The sequence below is a fragment of the Cricetulus griseus genome, chromosome 4, assembly GCF_003668045.3.
Source record: "Cricetulus griseus strain 17A/GY chromosome 4, alternate assembly CriGri-PICRH-1.0, whole genome shotgun sequence".
In the NCBI taxonomy this organism is placed as follows: Eukaryota; Metazoa; Chordata; class Mammalia; order Rodentia; family Cricetidae; genus Cricetulus; species Cricetulus griseus.
The window spans coordinates 188651596-188670254 of NC_048597.1; the positions used below are offsets into that span (position 1 = coordinate 188651596).

Below are 18659 nucleotides of genomic sequence, written 5' to 3' on the forward strand. Positions count from 1 at the left end.
ACAGGGCATCTGAGAAATGGACTGTTTCTCTAACTTGATAAATGTGTGGATCAGCAGGGAAAACCTCACTTTCAGTCCTCTTTGCTGTAAGCATTCAGTCCTTAAATGTGTAATTGCTCTTTTTATTGAATAATTGAGTTTAAGTATATAGGTGTGTCACCCCCAAGCCTTAGCTCTTATACAACTATAAAGTGAAATAACTCTTAAAAAAAAAAACAATAAAGACAAGAAAGGAGACTTCAACAGTAACTACATCACAGAGCAATTGCGTAATTTTGTGGATGCTACACGGCTGCTCACGATGTATTAAACAGTATTAACCAGGTGCAAGTGCTTGGGTTTTAATTCTGAATAACTGCACCACAGGGGCTGCTACCCTTTCAGCTCCTCATCATTTCTCTCTAATGAAGTACTGCATGCTCTCTGCTCCCCCAATTGCAGTCATTACCTGCCTCTCATACAGCCACATCGACTCGTCCCCCATTAGCTATAAACAATAAAAGGGGTGCTCAAAAGGCTAGGCAATAATTACTCATCTATAAAGTCATCTCAACATTACAGGATGTGTGATTTTTTTAATTGCTGAAAATAATATCAGAACTTTAATTTGGGTTTAACAAACTCCAGGAGTGGAGGGGGGGGGGGCTCTTTAAACTTCAGTTAAGAAACACTGTTAATATTAAGTTCTTGCCAGAGTATTCAGAAAAATCTTACATTTATTTGTATTGATCTTCCAAATCCTCAGACTAACCCTTTGAAATAAGCAGTGCTCTAATGCATGCAGAAACTCAGGCTGGAAGAGAGTATCCAAGACACAGAACCCTGTCTTCAACTATCTAAATCCAACATGTGGGCCCCACTGTCCTTCATGACAAGACCCAAAGGGCCTTGGTAAAAGATAACCAAAAAGCAATAGGAATCCAGATGAAACCAGGCGGTGGATATGAGAAACTGAGAATAAAGATGACATTTTCAGAACACACACACACACACACACACCAGGTCATGGTGAAAGATAGAGGGGGGAAAAACCAATCTGAGTTAAATATATGAACCTTGGAGACAGAACAAATGGCTGCCCCATCCCTCAGAAATGGGACTGCAAGGAGAAAGACCACTTCCCAAGAGAAGACCTAACTGAAACATGGCTAACTTGTTCTAAATGTGAATGACAGCCCCTTGCGGAAGCAAGCTACAGGTGCTAAAATTGAACTCATAATGATGGCAAATGTTCATACTGCCTAAGAATTATTTCAAAGATGGTACAAGAGAAACGGAGAACAAAACCTTCCAAGGAAAGACAACTGATTCTGAAAGGGCTGACTAACTAGTTTCAACAGGAAGGGGAATTATGAGGAGTCGTTTATGCAACAAGCACTTGAGGACCACATAGTGGCCTACGGTCAGCCATGAACACTCCTGCCCTCATGGAGGTAATGATTTAGTTGGGAACACAGCAGGCATGTAAGGTTTCAGCTTGGTTGATGTTAAGTGATCTAGAACTAGAAAACAAGTGAAGTTAGGATATGAGAAAGAATGACAAGAGGAGGATGGGTGTTAGAAACACTTTCATCGGGCAACCAACAAAAGACTAGCTGAAGGCAAAGAGGAGAAAACAGAAATTCTAGAAAAGTAACTGTTTATTGAGCAAGACCTACTGGGTGCAAGGGTAAGGTCCTGTGCTTACTGGAGAGAACATAAGCATGCAAAGCACTTCAAGGAGGCAAAAGTGAAACTGTCTTAGTATAGACACCCAAAGAATCCAGCTACAGAGACAGGTGAAGGCGGAAGCAGCAGACAGATGCAACTACTGTTGTCCAATCAAAGCCAAGCTCAAGATGAGGTTCCTGCCCCTCGACCTGAACTGTTGGGAAGTCACCACAAAGCTGAAGTGTTTCTGAGGAAGATGAGGTAAGTGACCAACACACGTCTGCAGCTGGTGAGTAGGCTGATGAAGTGAGCCACCCTCTCCACCCCACAGTCATAACATCTATCTTTAAATCATCATGGGGCTTCGATCAGCTTGTAAGAATCACGGCTTCTTTAATCTCTGTACCACTAATAGCCAGTAAGTAATGGTACGTCAATAAATATTTAACAAGGCCAAGTTTAAATCACATGACTCAAGAAGGAGGGACTCAATAAACAGCTAAAGGCTTGATGGATCTGAGAAACAGAATGGGGCCAGACTCATCCTCCGTGTTCAGTGTGATTGTAGTTGTCTGACACTTCGGTAAATGGGGGAAGCCAGAGACAGCATCTAATAAGGAGCAGAGGCCTGAGAAAAAACACTGCAATTCCCTGTCTCAATTTGTAAATGAAAATGTGGGAGCAAATGAGAGGTTGCAGAGTAGGTGTCTATCATTATCCCAAAGCCTGTTGCCCAGGTAGAGGGTGCAGGCCTCCCTTTGGCTGTGCTCCCAAATTACAGGCAATAAAACATACAGCTGGTATGGCCACCACACTAAGGACCTTTAGAGCTCTCCATCAAGAGTAGTGACACAGTGGTGAGGAGACAGGAGCTTGGAGTTAGAGGCCAGGGGCACTGAGAGCAATAGTAATGAGATATACAGATCTCAAACACGAACAACAGCTAGCCAAGGAAACGCTGAATGAAACAAACAGGCTTTCAAGGTTAGTTGGTCCCGCTGGCATGTACAAACCCAATGGTCAGGGTGAAATGAGACAGAAAGAAATCCTTTTTACAGGACCTCAATTTGAGGCTGTGAGAGCAATACTTAACCAGTAAGGAAGGCCATCTTTCAGTTTTGAAATGTTTGTTTATTGTATTTACAGAATGCCATCAGACTGTATTTTGAGCTTCTGAGTTGTCATTGACCAATACCTAATGTGTCTAAAACTCTCAGTCTCCAATACTAAGCAAAATTCTGCAGCATGACAGGAAATCTCACAAACTGCAGAAGGGAATGAAAAGACAATCCAAAGAAAGCTTCCAATTCCATAAAACACAAACACTACAGAGTGCACTGCAAAGTTTATAGTCAAGAGCTTTTTACTAAGTCTTTTAATAACTGCATTTCAAATCCCTTGAAAAGCATTAAGTAACATTTGCTCTACGTTCTGAAAATTATACAACTTAAAGCAGTGAGCTTACCATTTAAGTTAAACAGCGAAGCGAAAAACTAGATCATGTGTTTGAAAATGCCTGCAAAATAATACATGCCTGAGGGAACTGGATGGTTTTCCTACTGAATTAAATTCGGGGGGTGGGGGGTGCTCTGATCCTAGTGTGGGTAATCTTTGTGATTACACAGAGGCGGCCATGGGAACCAAAGAAAGTTAATTCAAGAGGAACATCACTTAAGAAAAACACAGTTCTGTTTTTCTAAACTCTCCTCAGCGCTGGAGATCGTTATCAGCCCGTGTTCTAACAAACCGGGACATCTGACCAGAGCGTCTTTGAAAATGACAGGGCATTAGCGTTACCAAAGGACCAACAAGGTATTTTTCATTCCGCGGCTCGGCCTTTAGGCTCTCTCCCCGCCCCTAGCAGTCTTCCATTTCCTGAACCTTTGGATTGCCACAGGCTTACTTCCTACATACACCTGGGTCTGGGATGCCTTCCCCTTTAACAGTTAAAGCTAAAGTCCTGAGGCAAATTCAAGGGTTAAAAGTTCTGCGACTACCCCGGCCCCGACCTTCCTAGAAGCACAATCGGCATCTGTCACTGGACAAGTTCGGCCCAGGAGATGATTAATTTTCGTAAGCAACTCTGAATAGGTACGGCATCAGAGAGTGATAGGACAGATCCAAGCAAGCTGTGTGGTGGCTCAGGGAGAGAGAGAGGCAGCAGCAGCAAGGCTGACTCGCAGAGGGAGCCACTGCAGACGAATGGCAGTTCCAACCACGCAACAGGTCCACGCACGCAGTGCCCCAGCGGCGGGTACCTGGGCACCAGCACCAGCACCACCTCTCCTCCTGCCCAGCACCCCAATGCCGCCATGGGGCCACTGGAGCCGGCCAAGCGCCATCTCTCCAGGGCACAGCCCACAAAGATAAGGCCAGGAGCACATTCCTTACAGATGCCAAGATACTGAGGCTTACTTGCGCGCTGCCAGGTCCCAAATGTCCTCTGGGACCTGCGTTAGCCCAAAGAGAGGCGCTGCGGGCCACTGGCCCGGGAACTGGCCGCCAGCCGATCGGCCCTGGGGCGCGATGGGGCGCATGGTCGCCCCCAGCCGGGAACAGTGTGAGCTACCTGGCTTCTCACCTAACCGGCGTTAGTTCCCAGACGTGGATCTAAGCTACTTCTAGGGACCAGAACCTTTCTCCACTCGCCAAGTAACTACTTGTTAAATACCAAGTCTTTCGGTATAAATGCTTAAGAACTTTTATTGGAGAATGGGGCAGGGGAAGCAAGGAGGGATGGGGGCGGCTGAGTGCACCCGTGGTTCCCCGCTGGCCAGGGTTTGCCAGCGAAGCAGTCCGCAGAGAGGAGCGCGCGGACCCGGCCGCCGCGCCAGGTGAGGCGGGCACTCACCTCGGGGAGCTCCCGGAGCTGGTTGGCGTCCAGCAGCAGCTCCTCCAGGCTGCGGGCATAGCGGTAAATCTCCTCGGGGACGTAGACCAGCGAGCAGTGGCGCTTGTCGATGACCTCCACATGACGGTTGCACCGCCACAGGGGAATGCAGTGGAACATCGCCGCCCCCACCGCCGCCGCCGGAGCTGTGTCCCGAGCCGCGGAGCCCGGGGCTGGGAGCCCGCTCCGCCCGGCCGCCCCGCTGCCCCCCGCCCGTGGCCCGCTCCGCGCTCGTTGCTGGCCCCAGGCTCGCTCGCGCCTCGCAAGGGCTCCACGGTCCCGAACGCCCGGAGGAAGCCACGGGCACACTCGCCGCGTCCCGCGCCTTGGCCACGGCCGGAGCGTCCCCTCCCACCTCCCCCACCGCCGCGCTCCGCTTCCTACTCGCGGCTGCCGCGCACTGGGCATGCGCACACGGCCGCACGCGGAGGGCGTGTCCCGGCCGGGGATGCTCCACTCCGGGTTTTCCTGGCGATCCCGCTCCCTGGAGGGTCGCGAGGGACCGGGGCTCCTGCGGTCCCCTCCTCGCTGGGATTCGCACAGCGTGGGACTTTGAAGGGAACTGCGCTCTAAAAAGGACCCGAGAAGCACAGGGACCGAAGGCCAGATGGAGCCGAACAACTTCCGAGTTTTAGTTTTACTCACCGTGCCTCTTCTTCTCGCTCCCCTTCCCCAAAACAACTTTCTCTTCCGGGGTCAGGAAGTACCGCCCCGCAGTGTACCTTGAGCCTGGGGTATCGCTGGAGCTTGTTCTGGCTTTCCGACCTCTTCCCTCCCCCTTGTCCCCTGCGTCTGCTCACACTCATCGGCGGACTCTGTGTCCTGGGAGCATCTTCAGTTACTAGGGTTTATCTGAGATGTAAGCGTCACCCCCTTAAAAGCATGGGGTCAGAGTCTTTAAAATCTTTTAAAAGATGCTCCGGGAAGAAAGGAGTTGGCGAAGGTGCACTTCGGGACCAGTTCTACCTGGCCCAAGTGTGACTCGGGCCTAACCTGGGCTGAAGAAATACAGAAGGGATTGGTCCGGGAAGCCAAATGAGCCTCCTGCACCCGGCCCCTGTGTTTCTTGGACAGCACCCTGCTCCAAACGAAGGGGAGACTGCAACCCAGTCACGTTCCTATTACCATAGGCAGACTCTTGAACCATCCATCCCTTTTCTCCTGATGTTACCAGTCACGATCTCTGAATAACCAAAGACACTCCTCATGAACGATTGTCGATCCGGTCTAGGACAAACACAGTAACAAAGGACTGTTTCAAGAGTCTCCTCTGACTCCCCACCCAGCCGCTGAAGCCCTATACTCCCACCGCTCAGATATGGAGAAGCCTGAAAGTTAGGCATTTTTAGTGACCAAGGCAAAGCTTGTGCTGAATCCTGTCTGTCTCTTCAGTACTTCTAACTGCACAGGACCTTTTTTGCTCAAGTGGAGAGGGGAAGGGACACATAACCCTCATCTCTACCAGGAGGGCCTCTTTATCTTAATTGAAAAGAGGAAATTCTGCTTTTGTTTCTACCTCAAGATTACCACCTAGGCCTGCTAGTTAAAGCCAGTGGCTAATTCCTGCCACTACAGCTTGCTTCTGCGTTTGTGCTGACTTGATTCCTGCATTCTTGAGGAGGACTTTGAGCCTCCACTCCTCCTTCATTCTTGCATTCCAGGAGCATGGATAGAGCCCATTTTCTGCCACCTCCATGGAAAAATTTGGTTTCTGATTGAGACATCCAAGAAAATGCCTCATTAACTTTGTGGGTTTTCCAACTGCTTTTTAAAAAAATTGTAGAAAGCTGACCTACGCAGTTTAGTGTTTATTTTTCAGAGATATTCACACTAGATTATTTATGATAAATGTATTTCTATGAAATGGCTGTTCTTTTGAGAATTCCAACCTAGAAATAGGCATTCCTATGCTTCCCTGTGTTGTGATCATGTATCTTCCTATTTCCAAAGACATTGTGGCCTTTTAAACAACAGCAGATACTCTTACCAGCTTTGCAGATCCTGTAAACTACCACAGTCCACATGACTTAACTGCCAGATTCGGTGTTTAGTTAATTCTGTGTTCTAGTTAGTTTTCTGTTGCTGTTATAAACCACATGACAAAAAGTAACTTAGGGTGCAAATGGTTTGTTTGGCTTACATTTCCGGATGACAGTCCATCTTTGAGGGAAGCCAAAGCAGGAACTCAAGCAGGACAGGAACCTGAAGACAGGAACTGACTGATGCAAAGGCTATGGAGGAATGCTGCTTACTGGCTTGTTAGGCTTGCTTTTTTATACAACCCCAGACCACCTGTCTAGGATGGTACCAACCACAGTGGGCCCTCCCACATTAGTCTTTAATCAAGAAAATGCCTTATAGACTTGCCTATAGGCCAATCTGATGGAGGCATTTTCTCAGTTGAGGTTCCCTCCTCCTAGATGACCTCTCCTTATGTCAAGTTGATAACTAATCAGCACAAGAGATGAGGGTTTATTTGGTTTACTTGTCAGGATCACAATCCATCAGGGTAAGCAAGGACAGGAATTCAAAGCAGCAACTGAAGCAGGTGTGGTAGAGAAAGCTTACTGGCCATGCTTCCTTATGTAACTCAGGACCACCTGCCCACTGTGGACATATAATCCAGGATAGTTTACTGTACAACAGATAATTAATGTGCACATTATTCACCAGACACATGCTAGATACTAGAAATACAAAGATAAGTTAGCCCCTATCACTGATATAATGAAAACAACTCTATTAATGGTTTGTTATTGTAATTCCTAACTGTTTTGTAAAATGGTGTGTGTAATCATTGCCTTTTTAAACTAGAAATCCAAAGTGGCAGCTTGTAAGATGGAGATGACTGGGAATCCAGAAATCCAGACATGTAAAATTTAAAATGAGAGTAAGATACTGCCCTGTAACCATTGGAGTTTAAAAAAAAAAAAAAAAAAAAAAAAAAAAAAAAAAAAACCTGATAATCCTGTGTTATTGAAGATACAGAGTAGCAGGAACTCAAGCATTGAAGTTTCTCTGCTCTAATGATCCCATTCCATTCCATGGATACACACACACACACACACAAAAAAAAAAAAAAAAAAAAAAAAAAAAAAAAAAACTAGTATAAGTTATTTGTCAAGCTCAATGATAGTTTTATTACTATTAGTCAAAAACATTGAAATAATTAAATATTAATCAACAGATTAAAAATTAGAATATAGAAATGATGGATTAGAACTCAATGGTAGAAGGAAATAAACTACTAAAATATGTTTTAAAAAAATGAATGTATCTCAAAAACTCGGGTCCATAAAAGAAGCCAAATACAAGACAGGCAGTGGTGACACACACATTTAACCCCAACACTCAGGAGCCAGAGAGAGCCAGATATATGTGAGTTCAAGGCCAGCCTGGTCTACAAGTACAAAAGAAATTCCAGGACAGCCAGGACTGTTACATAGAAAAACACTGTCTCGAAAACAAAACAAAAACAAACAAACAAAACAGAAAAAGCAATATACAATAAAGCACATACTATATTGCATAACATATATAAATTATAAACAATAAAAACTAATATAAAATGATACAATCTAAATCAATGGCTGCATGCATCTACTTTGTATAGAAGTGGGAGAGGGGTTATAAACAGCAATGTCTTGGTAGAATTTGGGAAGTGATAGAACTATTTATTTGGGTAGCAGTTACATACGTGTGTGTTATTAAACTCAAAACAATCTACTTAAATAGAAATATTTAACTATACAAAATTTATGTGTGAATGTTTTAATTCTTCTCACTAACAAGAGACTGACAAGATGGCTCAGTGGGTATGAGCACTTGCTACATACACAAGCTTGAGGACCTGAGTTTGGCTGTGCAGCACCTATACAGAAGTGTGGCAGCATGAGACCCTGACCAGCCCAGCCTAGCCAAAAATAAAAACAAAAACAGCAAGCTCCCGGTTCAGTAACAGATCCTGTCTCAAGACCATAAGGAAGAACAAGAGAACAGGACAGCTAATACCCTCCCCTAGCTTCTTCACACAGGAGTGCCAGGATTTGTAGACACACACACACACACACACACACACACACACACACACACACACACACACACACACACACACTATAGGAAATGTACACTACAGGCAGCTGTAAATTACAGCTCAGGCAAGGAATCATGTTGTGGTAAGTGGCTACCACGTATCTGCCATATGTCAGGCACTGGGTTACTTTTCTGGGAAACAAAGGGAGTGGCAGAGCATGGAGTCTTTCTGGGAGAAAGGCTGTTGTCAAGGGAATGATATCAAGATATAAACTATAATGGGACAGTTGTGTCTTTTTCTAATCTAGAAAATCTATCAAGAGCCTGACCTTTTCATTTCGTAAAGGAACACGGGAGTGACCCTCTGAGGTAGGTGTGTGTGTGTGTGTGTGTGTGTGTGTGTGTGTGTGTGTGTGTACACATATGTATGTATCACATATGACATATATATATCAAGGAGCTAATCAAATGATATGCAAAGCTGGACACTGAAAAAACAGCTCGATTTGCATAACAACCCCAGGGAACCTTTAACAAATGAAACTCTCAGACTGTAATCATGCTTCCTCTGACTTGAATTTAAGAAGGCTTTTCCAGAGATTTTTAGAATACAAGACAAGGATTCAAACCATTCAGAAACCTGAGAACCTATAGAATTCCATAAACAAGTAATTTAGAATTCAACAATCTTTATAATCAGAAGCAAGACCACTATCATAAGTCTCTTATTTCTTATTGGTGTTCCTCCCACGAACTTGCACAAGCTCACTTATGCGTGCGCGCGCACACACACACACACACACACACACACACACACACACACTTGAGCTTGGCACTCACTGCAGGTTGTCAAGCTTGGTTCCTCTACCTACTGAGCCATCACCCTGGCACTTGCCCTTATTTTTTCATTAAAGCATTTATCACATCCACACTCAAGATAGTCCTGAAATGGCTGGATTTGTGTTTTCTGTTGTAGTTTTTGTTTTCTGTTGATGCCATCGGACTCTCATCCTTCCCTTGTAGAACATTCCCTTCAAGTGGACAAAGAAGCTGTAAACAAACATCACATGTCTGGGAAGGGGTAAGCCAAAACATCTTTGTAGCTCCCTAAACAAATTTATTGGGGCAGCAAACAACTGCTGGGAGGGAGACTACCAGCCAGGCTGCCCCAAGGAGCTTTCTGGGAACTTTTGATCTGCTGGCAAGGTGAAAGCTCCAGGGCTACAGGTTTCATGAGTTATCACGAGAACTGGGCGGCCTTTTGGAGGAAGTAACTGCTTTTAAGTTATCCCTGCTCTTAGAAGTAACATACCCATACTACTGTTAGTAACCCCAGTTAAAAAAAAAAAATTCAAGGACTCATCAAGTTGGACTTTGGTGAAATGGTTACTTTGATCTGCTCTGGGTTCCCTTTCTGCGGTGAATAGACCTGGGTGTTGTGTCTCCTCAGGACACTTTTCTTTTCCTGCTATCTTTTGAGTATATTTTCAAATTCTATTTTGTGACATCTACTGGTGATCATGGTATATGCTATATACCTATATGAGTAGTAATTGTTACCCTCTTTTAGTTTTTTAACATTTATTAGTTTTTAAGGTAGCATACAAACCAGTGGATTTCACTGTGACATTTCATTTCCCTACATATGTGTCGTTATAATTCGTTTCTATTTTTATCATCATTGTCCTCTCCTGCCCCTCTTCTTTCTGTTGAGTTTCTTGGGTGACCCGTATACTTGTTTCCATCAGAGCTGCATCAGACTGGCCCAAGTAAGGTTTCCAAACAGGGATTCTCTGTACTCCCCCGTATCACACGGGATTGGAGCCATTGTAAAAGCCATCATGTTTGTGGCCACTACTCTTGGGTCCATGCACTCCTTCACAGCCTGAGAGAACACTTTGGACTGCCCCGTCATAGAGGATACAGGGCAGGCTGCTGGGCTACTGGGGGAGCTACAAGGCAGGAGGTTTTCCTCCTAAACCCATGAAGTGGCCAATGGTGGACAGAAAAACAGCAATGCAGTGCAAACAGAAACACAACAGCTTGACAGCAAGCCCAGGTCCTTTCACTCCGAAGTGTCTGGCAGATGCCACCCTACAATCTCATTTATCTGCCTGACAGCCACTCTGACTGGACTGAGATGAAATCCAAAAGCAGGTTTGTTTGATTGTTTGTTGTGACTGTTTTGTTTTTTGACACAGGAATTCTCTGTGTGGCCCTGGCTGTCCTGGGACGTGGCTCTGTAGAGCAGGCTGGCCTCAAACTCAGAGATCTGCCTGCCTCTGCCTCTGCCTCCCCAGTGCTGAGATAAAAAGGTGAGTACCACTACCTTTCGACTTCAAAGCAGTTTTAATTTGCATTTATTTCCCTTGATGGCTAAGGATTTTGAAGACTTTCTCAAATATTTACTGGCCATTTGTATTTCTTTCTTTGATAACTGTAAGTTATATTTATTAGCCCACAACTTCATTGGATTGCTCATTGGGGGTGGGCAACCCTTGGAGTTCTTTATGATATCAATGCCCTACTAGATGTGTAATTAGCAAAGATTTTTCTTCTGTCCTATAGGCTGTCACTTCACTCTGCTGGTGATTTCTTTTGTTATGCACAAGCATTTTAGTGTCATGAAGTTTTATCCACCATTTCGCAAGATAACTACCTGTATTTCTGACATCATTTTCAAAAAGTCCATTCTTATGTCTGCATGTTGAAATATTTTCCTCTGCCAATTATAGAGTTTCTGGTTTTAATCAGTTCAAGTGTGAACTGATTTTTGCGCAGAAGGGGAGACATGGATGTAGCTTCATTCTTCTGCATGTGGACATCTAGTTTTCACAGCACCATTTATTGAAAAGGCTAACCTTGACCCAAAGCATGCATGTGGAGCTCTCACCAACAAGTAGGGGCCTGTAGTGGCTTGAGTTTGCTCCCGGGCCCTCTGCTCTATTCCATTGGTCTGCCTGTGTGCTTTTTGTGCCAGTACCCTGAAACTAATGCTATCATAAGTCTATAGCAGGTATTTTCAGAAGCATCGCTATTTCTGCTTAGGATTTGCACTGGCTATTTGCAGTGTTTTGTGTTTCCACATGAATTTTCTAATTGTTTTCTTTCTTCTATAAAGAATATCATTGGACTTTTAATGGCTATTGCATTGAATTAATAGACAGCTTCTAGTACTGTAAACTGTTTGGGGAATATTAATTCTACCAATTCATGTGCATGGAAGGTCTTTTCACCTTCTAGTGTCTTCTTCAGTTTTTGTCATCAAGACCTTTCATTTCTATAAAGTGTATTCATAGTTAATTGTTCAAGCTGTTGTGAATAGGATTTTTTTCATGATCTCTTACTCAACAATTCTGTCATGGTTTACAGAAAAGGCACTGGGATTTTTTTTAATTTTTTAATTTTTTAATTTTTTTAATCATTTTGTAGCATGCTGCTTTGCTGAAGTGCTTACTAAATGCAAGAGTTGTGTGGTGAGGTTTTTGGTTTTTTTTTTTTTGTGGAGGATTGTATTGTCTGCAAACAGGTAAGATTTGACTTCTTTCTTTCTCATCTGTATCCACTTTATTACGTTCTTGTTTTATAGCTCCAGCTAAGACTGTAAGCTCTTCAAGCAGAGAGATTGTGCATCTTGTCATATTCCTGAGTTTAGAAGGAGTGCTCTGGCTTTTGTCATTTAGCATGATGGTGGCTTAGTTTGTCATAAATAGGTCTTATTAAATTGAGGTAAATTACCTCTATTCTAGTGTTCCCTGGGCTTTTATTATGAAGGATATTGAACTTTGTCATAGCTTTTCCTTCATCTCTTGAGGCGATTGCATCCAGCATATTCATAAGCTGTGTTACATTTATTTATTTGTGTGTGTAACTTTCCTTACATCCCCAATTGAAACAAACTCAGTCACGAAATAGAATCATTTTAGTCTTTTCTTGCGTTTAGTTTGTAATATTTTATCAAGAATATTTGTGTGTGTGCTCATCATGGAGTTGTGTGGCACTATTCGTGGAGAGGCAGGAACAAACATCTACACACCCCAGACAGGAAACTGACAACAGACCAAAGTATGGGTGCCACCGAAATCCGACTTGGTGGAACAGTGAGTTTTATTGGGGTTTATTACAGAAGAAGGAGTGTCTCAAAGAGAGCTGCATCACCAAAGGCCTCCTCATCATGGGTGACATCTCACCAAAGCCGGAAACCTGGGGCCCACAAGCAGGTTGAAGGGAGTCTTCTCACCACTTAGTTGATCTGAGCCTCTTCCAGTCAGCTCGGCTGTGCATTCCTCCCCATCGGTAAGACACTGCCAAGTGCAGTGGTGCATTCTTCCCTTTGTGAGACAGTGCCCAATTCAGCCTTGCATTTCTCTGCCTGGCCTGTTGTTGTTCACCCAGGCAACGACACAGTGGTGACATTACCACTGCCTCCACAGAGAAACTCAGCTTCAGATTTCTGTTCGTCACTTCTACACCATCTGTCTCCATATACTGTGCTGTCTTGATGTCTCTTGGTCTGTGGCTCAGGCAGGCCCTAGGTTTGTCTCTATAGCACAGTCTCTGTCCTGCTTGTCTCCATAGCCCAGCCGGTCTCTGTCTAGCTTGTCTCCATAGCCCAGTCAGTCTCTGTCCAGCTTGTCTTCATAGCCCAGCCAGTCTCTGTCCAGCTTGTCTCCATAGCCCAGCCAGTCTCTGTCCTGCTTGTCTTCATAGCCCAGCAGGTCTCTGTCCAGCTTACTGTTGTTATAATGCCAGTGTTGGGAAGGGAGAATACCCTCTGGCAGCCACTGCAAACCAGAGCCCATTGTCAGCAGTGCAATATGCCTGGACACCAGTCGGCTGCCACTCCTGATGTTTCTTGGTAAAGGTCTCATTTCACTTGATTTCTTTCCTCTTCTGCATTTTCTGCCATGAACTCATCATTCTATTGTTTTCTAACCCAATTCTTTCCTCTGTCCACAGAGGTGCCTTTTAAGCTGTCATCTTACCTGGGAGAACTAACAAATCTCTCTTCCATTATCACATTTTTCCTACTTCCCAAAGTAACTGTTAAAATCAAACCCTCTTATCTCAGCATAGCCTACCTTCCCACAGTCCCTCATCTTCTTTTCCTTATGTATTTATCTGGCTTCTCATGTCTTTCTATTTTACTGAAAAGGAATATGTGAAAACAGAATTTGTTAAGAATGATTTCTTTGAAGAGAGGGAGGAATGAAGAGTGAAGGGGTCTGTACCAAATTGGAGAAACCCACAGGAACAATTGGCCTGAACAAGGGAGAGCACATCGACCCCAGATGCTGTCGGGGAGGCCAGTACAAGACTGATCCAGACCCCTGAACATGGATGTCAATAAGGAGGCCTCTGCACTCCAGGGAGCCTCTGGTGGTGGATTAGTATTTTTCCCTGGTGCAAGAAGGGACTTTGAGAGCCCATCCCACATGAAGGGTTACACTCTGGCCCTGGACACATGGGGAAGGGCCCAGGACCAGCACAGGAAGATTTGGTGGACTTTGCAGAGCCCCAGTTGAGGACCCTACTCTGCCTAGGCAGTGATGGGTGGATGGGGTAGGGGGTATGTGGGGGGGAGGGATGGGGTGAGGGTAGGGAGAGGGAGAAGGGACTTACATGTGAAACAAGCTTGTTCCCTAACTAGAACTAATAAAAAAAATGATTTCTTAGCCTCAACAATTAAACAAAAGCTTAATAAAATATAACATCAATATTTTATAGAAATGGAAGACCAGAAAATGTCATATCTTCATTGTTGTTCACACAGGGAATATTTATAGCAAATACATGTTTTAATAATTATATACCAAAACAAGTTTTTATAATAGCTATTTTATGCTTTTATGCATACCTTACTATGTATATTCTAGTATATAATTCTATATACTCTAGTATATAACTAAATAAAATTATATAACTCTTATTTTAAACATGAATGCATAGATATGGTTTGATTCATTTCTCTCAGTGTTTTCAGGTGTGCAAGTTACTGCCACCAGACAGTGCCATGAGGCAGCCAAAAGGAGAAAAGGAAAAGTAGACAAGTCGGAACGGGACCTTCTGCTAAAGGGACTTGACTAGAATTCACTTACTGACTTCTCTGGGAATAATAAACACATTTCCCACCAGGTGTATGGGATGAGAAGTGGTATTTTTATTTCTATGTGATTGTCAATATAATAGTTCTTTGGCATGTGATCATGTGTCTGTGTGTACTCACCAGACAAGGAAGTAGAAAATGTACCAAGCAGACAGCCTAAGAAGAATGGCTTTTAAAAAACAAACTGAATAAAAGGAAAGGCATAGCCATGCATGGAAAGGCACTCGTGGCTTGTAACTTGTAAGATAATGCAAATTACGGCATGACTGTGTCATTATTACTATGTGATTTGTGTTGACTGTGCATACAGCTCATTGTCCATCTTGGCAATACTGATCTTCCCAATGTGATTAAATCTCTTATGAAGGCAGAACCAACTTTTCTATACAAAGTAATGAAACAAGATTGGTGGGATCACAGTCCTAAAATACCTCTGTTTAAGTCATGTGGCATAGACAAACACTAACATAGGATCACATACCCACAAAAATCACTGAGTCTAAGGATGCATTGATCTGCTGGTCCGCTTATGTTTAAGTGTTGGGTGGAGTTATTGACTTGTGTCTAACCAATAAAATACAATGGCTGTCACTCTGGAGATTATAGAGACCTGGTGGTTTTCCTCTTGGGTGTTCATTCCCTTTCATTTGGATTCACTGCTCTAGGGGAAGTCAGCTGCATGTCCTGAGATTCCTCCCTGTGTCAGTGCTCCACCAGTGCTCCTCCAGAGAACTTGCAAGTTTCTCCCTCCCTCTATCAAGCCTTGAGACAACTCTAACTTCAGCTAACATCCTGATTATAACTTCCAGAAAGGGTCACCCCAAACCACCTAGCTAAGCTGTTTTTAGATCCCAGACCACAGAGAATGTGAGGTGATGTGTGCTTGTTATTTTAAGATGCTAAATTTGGAGTGATCTGTGAGCCTTAAAAGATAACAGTGCAACCCACAGCAGATCAGGGGCAGTGGGGGAGTTAGAGGTGGGCAGGGGAGAGATGGAAAAGTAGCAATGTTGAGCAAGATAGGATAAAAAGAACCTTGCAGGTGTATCTTAGGTCACTCTCTCTACACTCTAATATGGGCATCATTAGCTGCATGCTAGGCATGATTAGCCTAATGTTAAATAAAAGAAAATTTTGCATATTAAAATAACTTAAAGGCTTTTCAGAACCATACTTTATGTACAGTAACCCAATTTTATAGTATTAAGCCCAATTAGAAAATTGTTATTTTCAGCTGACCTGAACAAGGGGGAGCTCATGGACCCCAGACTGACAGCATGGAAACCAGCATAAGAAGTCAGGCCCCTTGCACATGGATGTCAGTTAAGAGGCCTGAGCAGTCTATGGGGCCCCAGGTAATGGAACAGCATTTATACCTAGTGTACAAATGGACACTGGGAGCCCATTCCCTATAAAGGGGTACTCTCTCAGCCTAGAAACACGGGGGGTGCGGCTAGACCCTGCCCCAAATGATGTGACAGGCTTTTATGATCCCCCACAGAAGGCCTCGCCCTTTCTATGGAGCAGAAGAGGGATGGGATAGGGGTCTGTGGGGGACTCAGGAAAGTGGGATGGAGAGGGAACTGGGATTGATATATAAAATAAGATTGTTTCTAATTTAAATAAAAAGGGAAAAAAGAAAATTGTCATTTTAAAAGTGTTCTGGGAGGGGGCTGTAACTTGAAATTTTTTTCCCCTCTTTTCTTCTGTTTAAAACTATTTTAATGGGCTGGCGAGATGGCTCAGTGGTTAAGAGCACCTGCTGCTGCTATTGAATTCAATTCTCAGCACCATGTCTGTTGCCACACAGCCACCACAAGAAACACACACCTACATAATAAAAACTATATTTAATAACTTTTAAAATGATACAAATACGTTGGGTGGTGGCGGCGGCGGCGCACGCCTTTAATCCCAGTAGCGGGAGTCAGAGACAGGTGGATCTCTGTGAGTTGGAGGCCAGCCTGGTCTACAGAGTGAGTTCCAGGACAGTCAGAATGTTACACAAAGAAACCCTGTCTGGAAAAACCAAACCAAACAAACAGAAAAATATACAAATACAATATAAAGAAGAGAGTTGAAAGACCTGAGGCTGCTTCTGTGTGAGCCAGAGGGGAGATCCAAGAGGAAAAAAAAAATGGATTTTATCTCAAAGAAATAGAAAAGCAGTTTGGAGATCAATGGAGGAATTAAATCATACAAGAAAAAAGAGGAAAAGAAAGGTGGTGTGACAAGAAAAGTAAACCCAACGCAGCGTCCTTTGCTCAGTTCTCCAGTGGGGAGGAGGAACTGAAGCCACCTCCAGAGTGTAAGGCCGAGGAAAGCAAGCACTCCTCCGGAAGAGCAAGCCATGGCCCTCACAGACCTCAGCCCCGGTTGCAGTTCTGGTGTAATAGTGGTTCCTTTGGTGGACAGGAAGGGTTAATAATCAAGCGATGTCTCACCTTGTCACACTCTATGACCATCCCTCCCTCCCACCAAGTCCCCATCCCACTTTCATGAGTAACTCACCGGTGGCTACATCACTAAGACAGTGACATCCTCAACCCCCAGCAGCCCTTGATTCCCATTGGCTCTCCTTGGGCCGGGTGGAGCCCATGAGCATCTGCCCACACTCTATGACTCAGTGGGTGCTATCCTGATAGAAAATCTTTGTTTTGTTTTTAGTGTATGTGTGTAGTACACATGAGTGAGGCTTCACATATGTGCACAGGTGTGCACATGTGTTCATGCATGGTTGATTCTGTGAGTCCTCCTTGATCAGTATCCACCTTATATATTGAGGCAGTGTCTCTCCCTCAATCTGGAATTTACCATTTTGGCTACTCTGGCTAGCTAGCTTGGCCCAGGGATTCCCAACCTCTGCTTCCTGCCCACTGGGATTACAAGTGAGCCACCACACTCGTGTGACATTTGCATGGGTTCTGGGAATCCAAACTCCTGTCTTCAAGCTTGCATGACAAGCATTTTCCCCATTGAGCCATCTCCCTAACACCAATAATCTATTTTTAAAAACTGAGCTACCCTAGGGGTCTGCCATGAGGGATTCACAGCCTCAATTTGTTCTGCCACAGCTTCTGGGCAAGTGAAGGCCCAGAGAGCAGTTATGAGGAACAGGAGTAATGGCCCATGACTGGCCCAGAGGTGTTGGCAGCAGGTGGCTGGCTAGGGCTGGGAAGTGCATAAGGAGAGATAACTCTGCCCTTAGTGATTGGGGATGGAGCTTATCAACTGGAAATTACCCTGGAACCTGGAGTTTGACAGCTGTGAGTCTGAGGCCAGTCTCAAATCAAACCCTGGAGCCACCTATCAGTCATTCCAATCCCAAGAACTTTGCAGGTGTGAGGTGTATGTGATACCCACAATGCATCAGTAGAGGGGATTAATACTCAGGCAGCCTTAAAGGAAAAGGACAGGCCACTCTGTTGCACTCATCTCCATGTTTTAGTTGTTTTACACACTTTCAGTGTGCTTCAGAAACCCCTCTCAGTTACAACATCCGCTCCAGGGGATACGACCTGAAAAGTCTCTAGGGTTGAAAGAGTGTTTGGCCCACAGAATGGAAAACTAAGTGTGGCAAGCAGAGGCCTTTGCTAAGCAAAGAATGGAAGCTGCTTAAGTTGAAGACAGCTCTCAGCAGTGGCATCAACTGTAGGAAGGCAAGAATCCACATGTTTAGCTGGTCCCCACTGTCCTGCCATGCATGTTTTTAAGGGCCCAGCAAGACACTGCTCTAACATCTTTTTTCCCATTTTCTCTTGTGATTTGTGTTTTCTTTCCTCCTCCTCTCCCTCCTCTTCCTCCTTTAACTTATTAACCCCTGGCTAGCCTCAGACTCAACCTCACCACGTAACCAAGAGCCAAGAATGACCTTAAAATTTTGATCCACCAATTCCTGCCTCCTGAGTGCTGGGAGATTACAGATGGCAGGCACCACTGCTGCCAGTTTATGCAATACTGAGGCCTGAATCTAGGCTTTGT

General features: G+C 44.4%; 1 protein-coding gene across 3 annotated transcripts in view; it reads right to left on the minus strand.

Annotated features, from left to right (window-relative positions):
* Lrrc1 (leucine rich repeat containing 1) overlaps positions 1-4893 on the minus strand; it is a 119807-nt gene extending 114914 nt beyond the window's left edge. The window contains exon 1 of one of the 3 annotated variants that reach the window (XM_027411113.2): positions 4502-4893. In XM_027411113.2, the coding sequence (XP_027266914.1) occupies positions 4502-4660 (159 nt within the window). In that variant the 5' untranslated portion in view covers positions 4661-4893. The remainder of the gene's footprint in view (positions 1-4501) is intronic. The other 2 variants (XM_027411112.2, XM_027411114.2) reach the window with 2 other exon arrangements.
* Positions 4894-18659: the final 13766 nt, after the last annotated feature.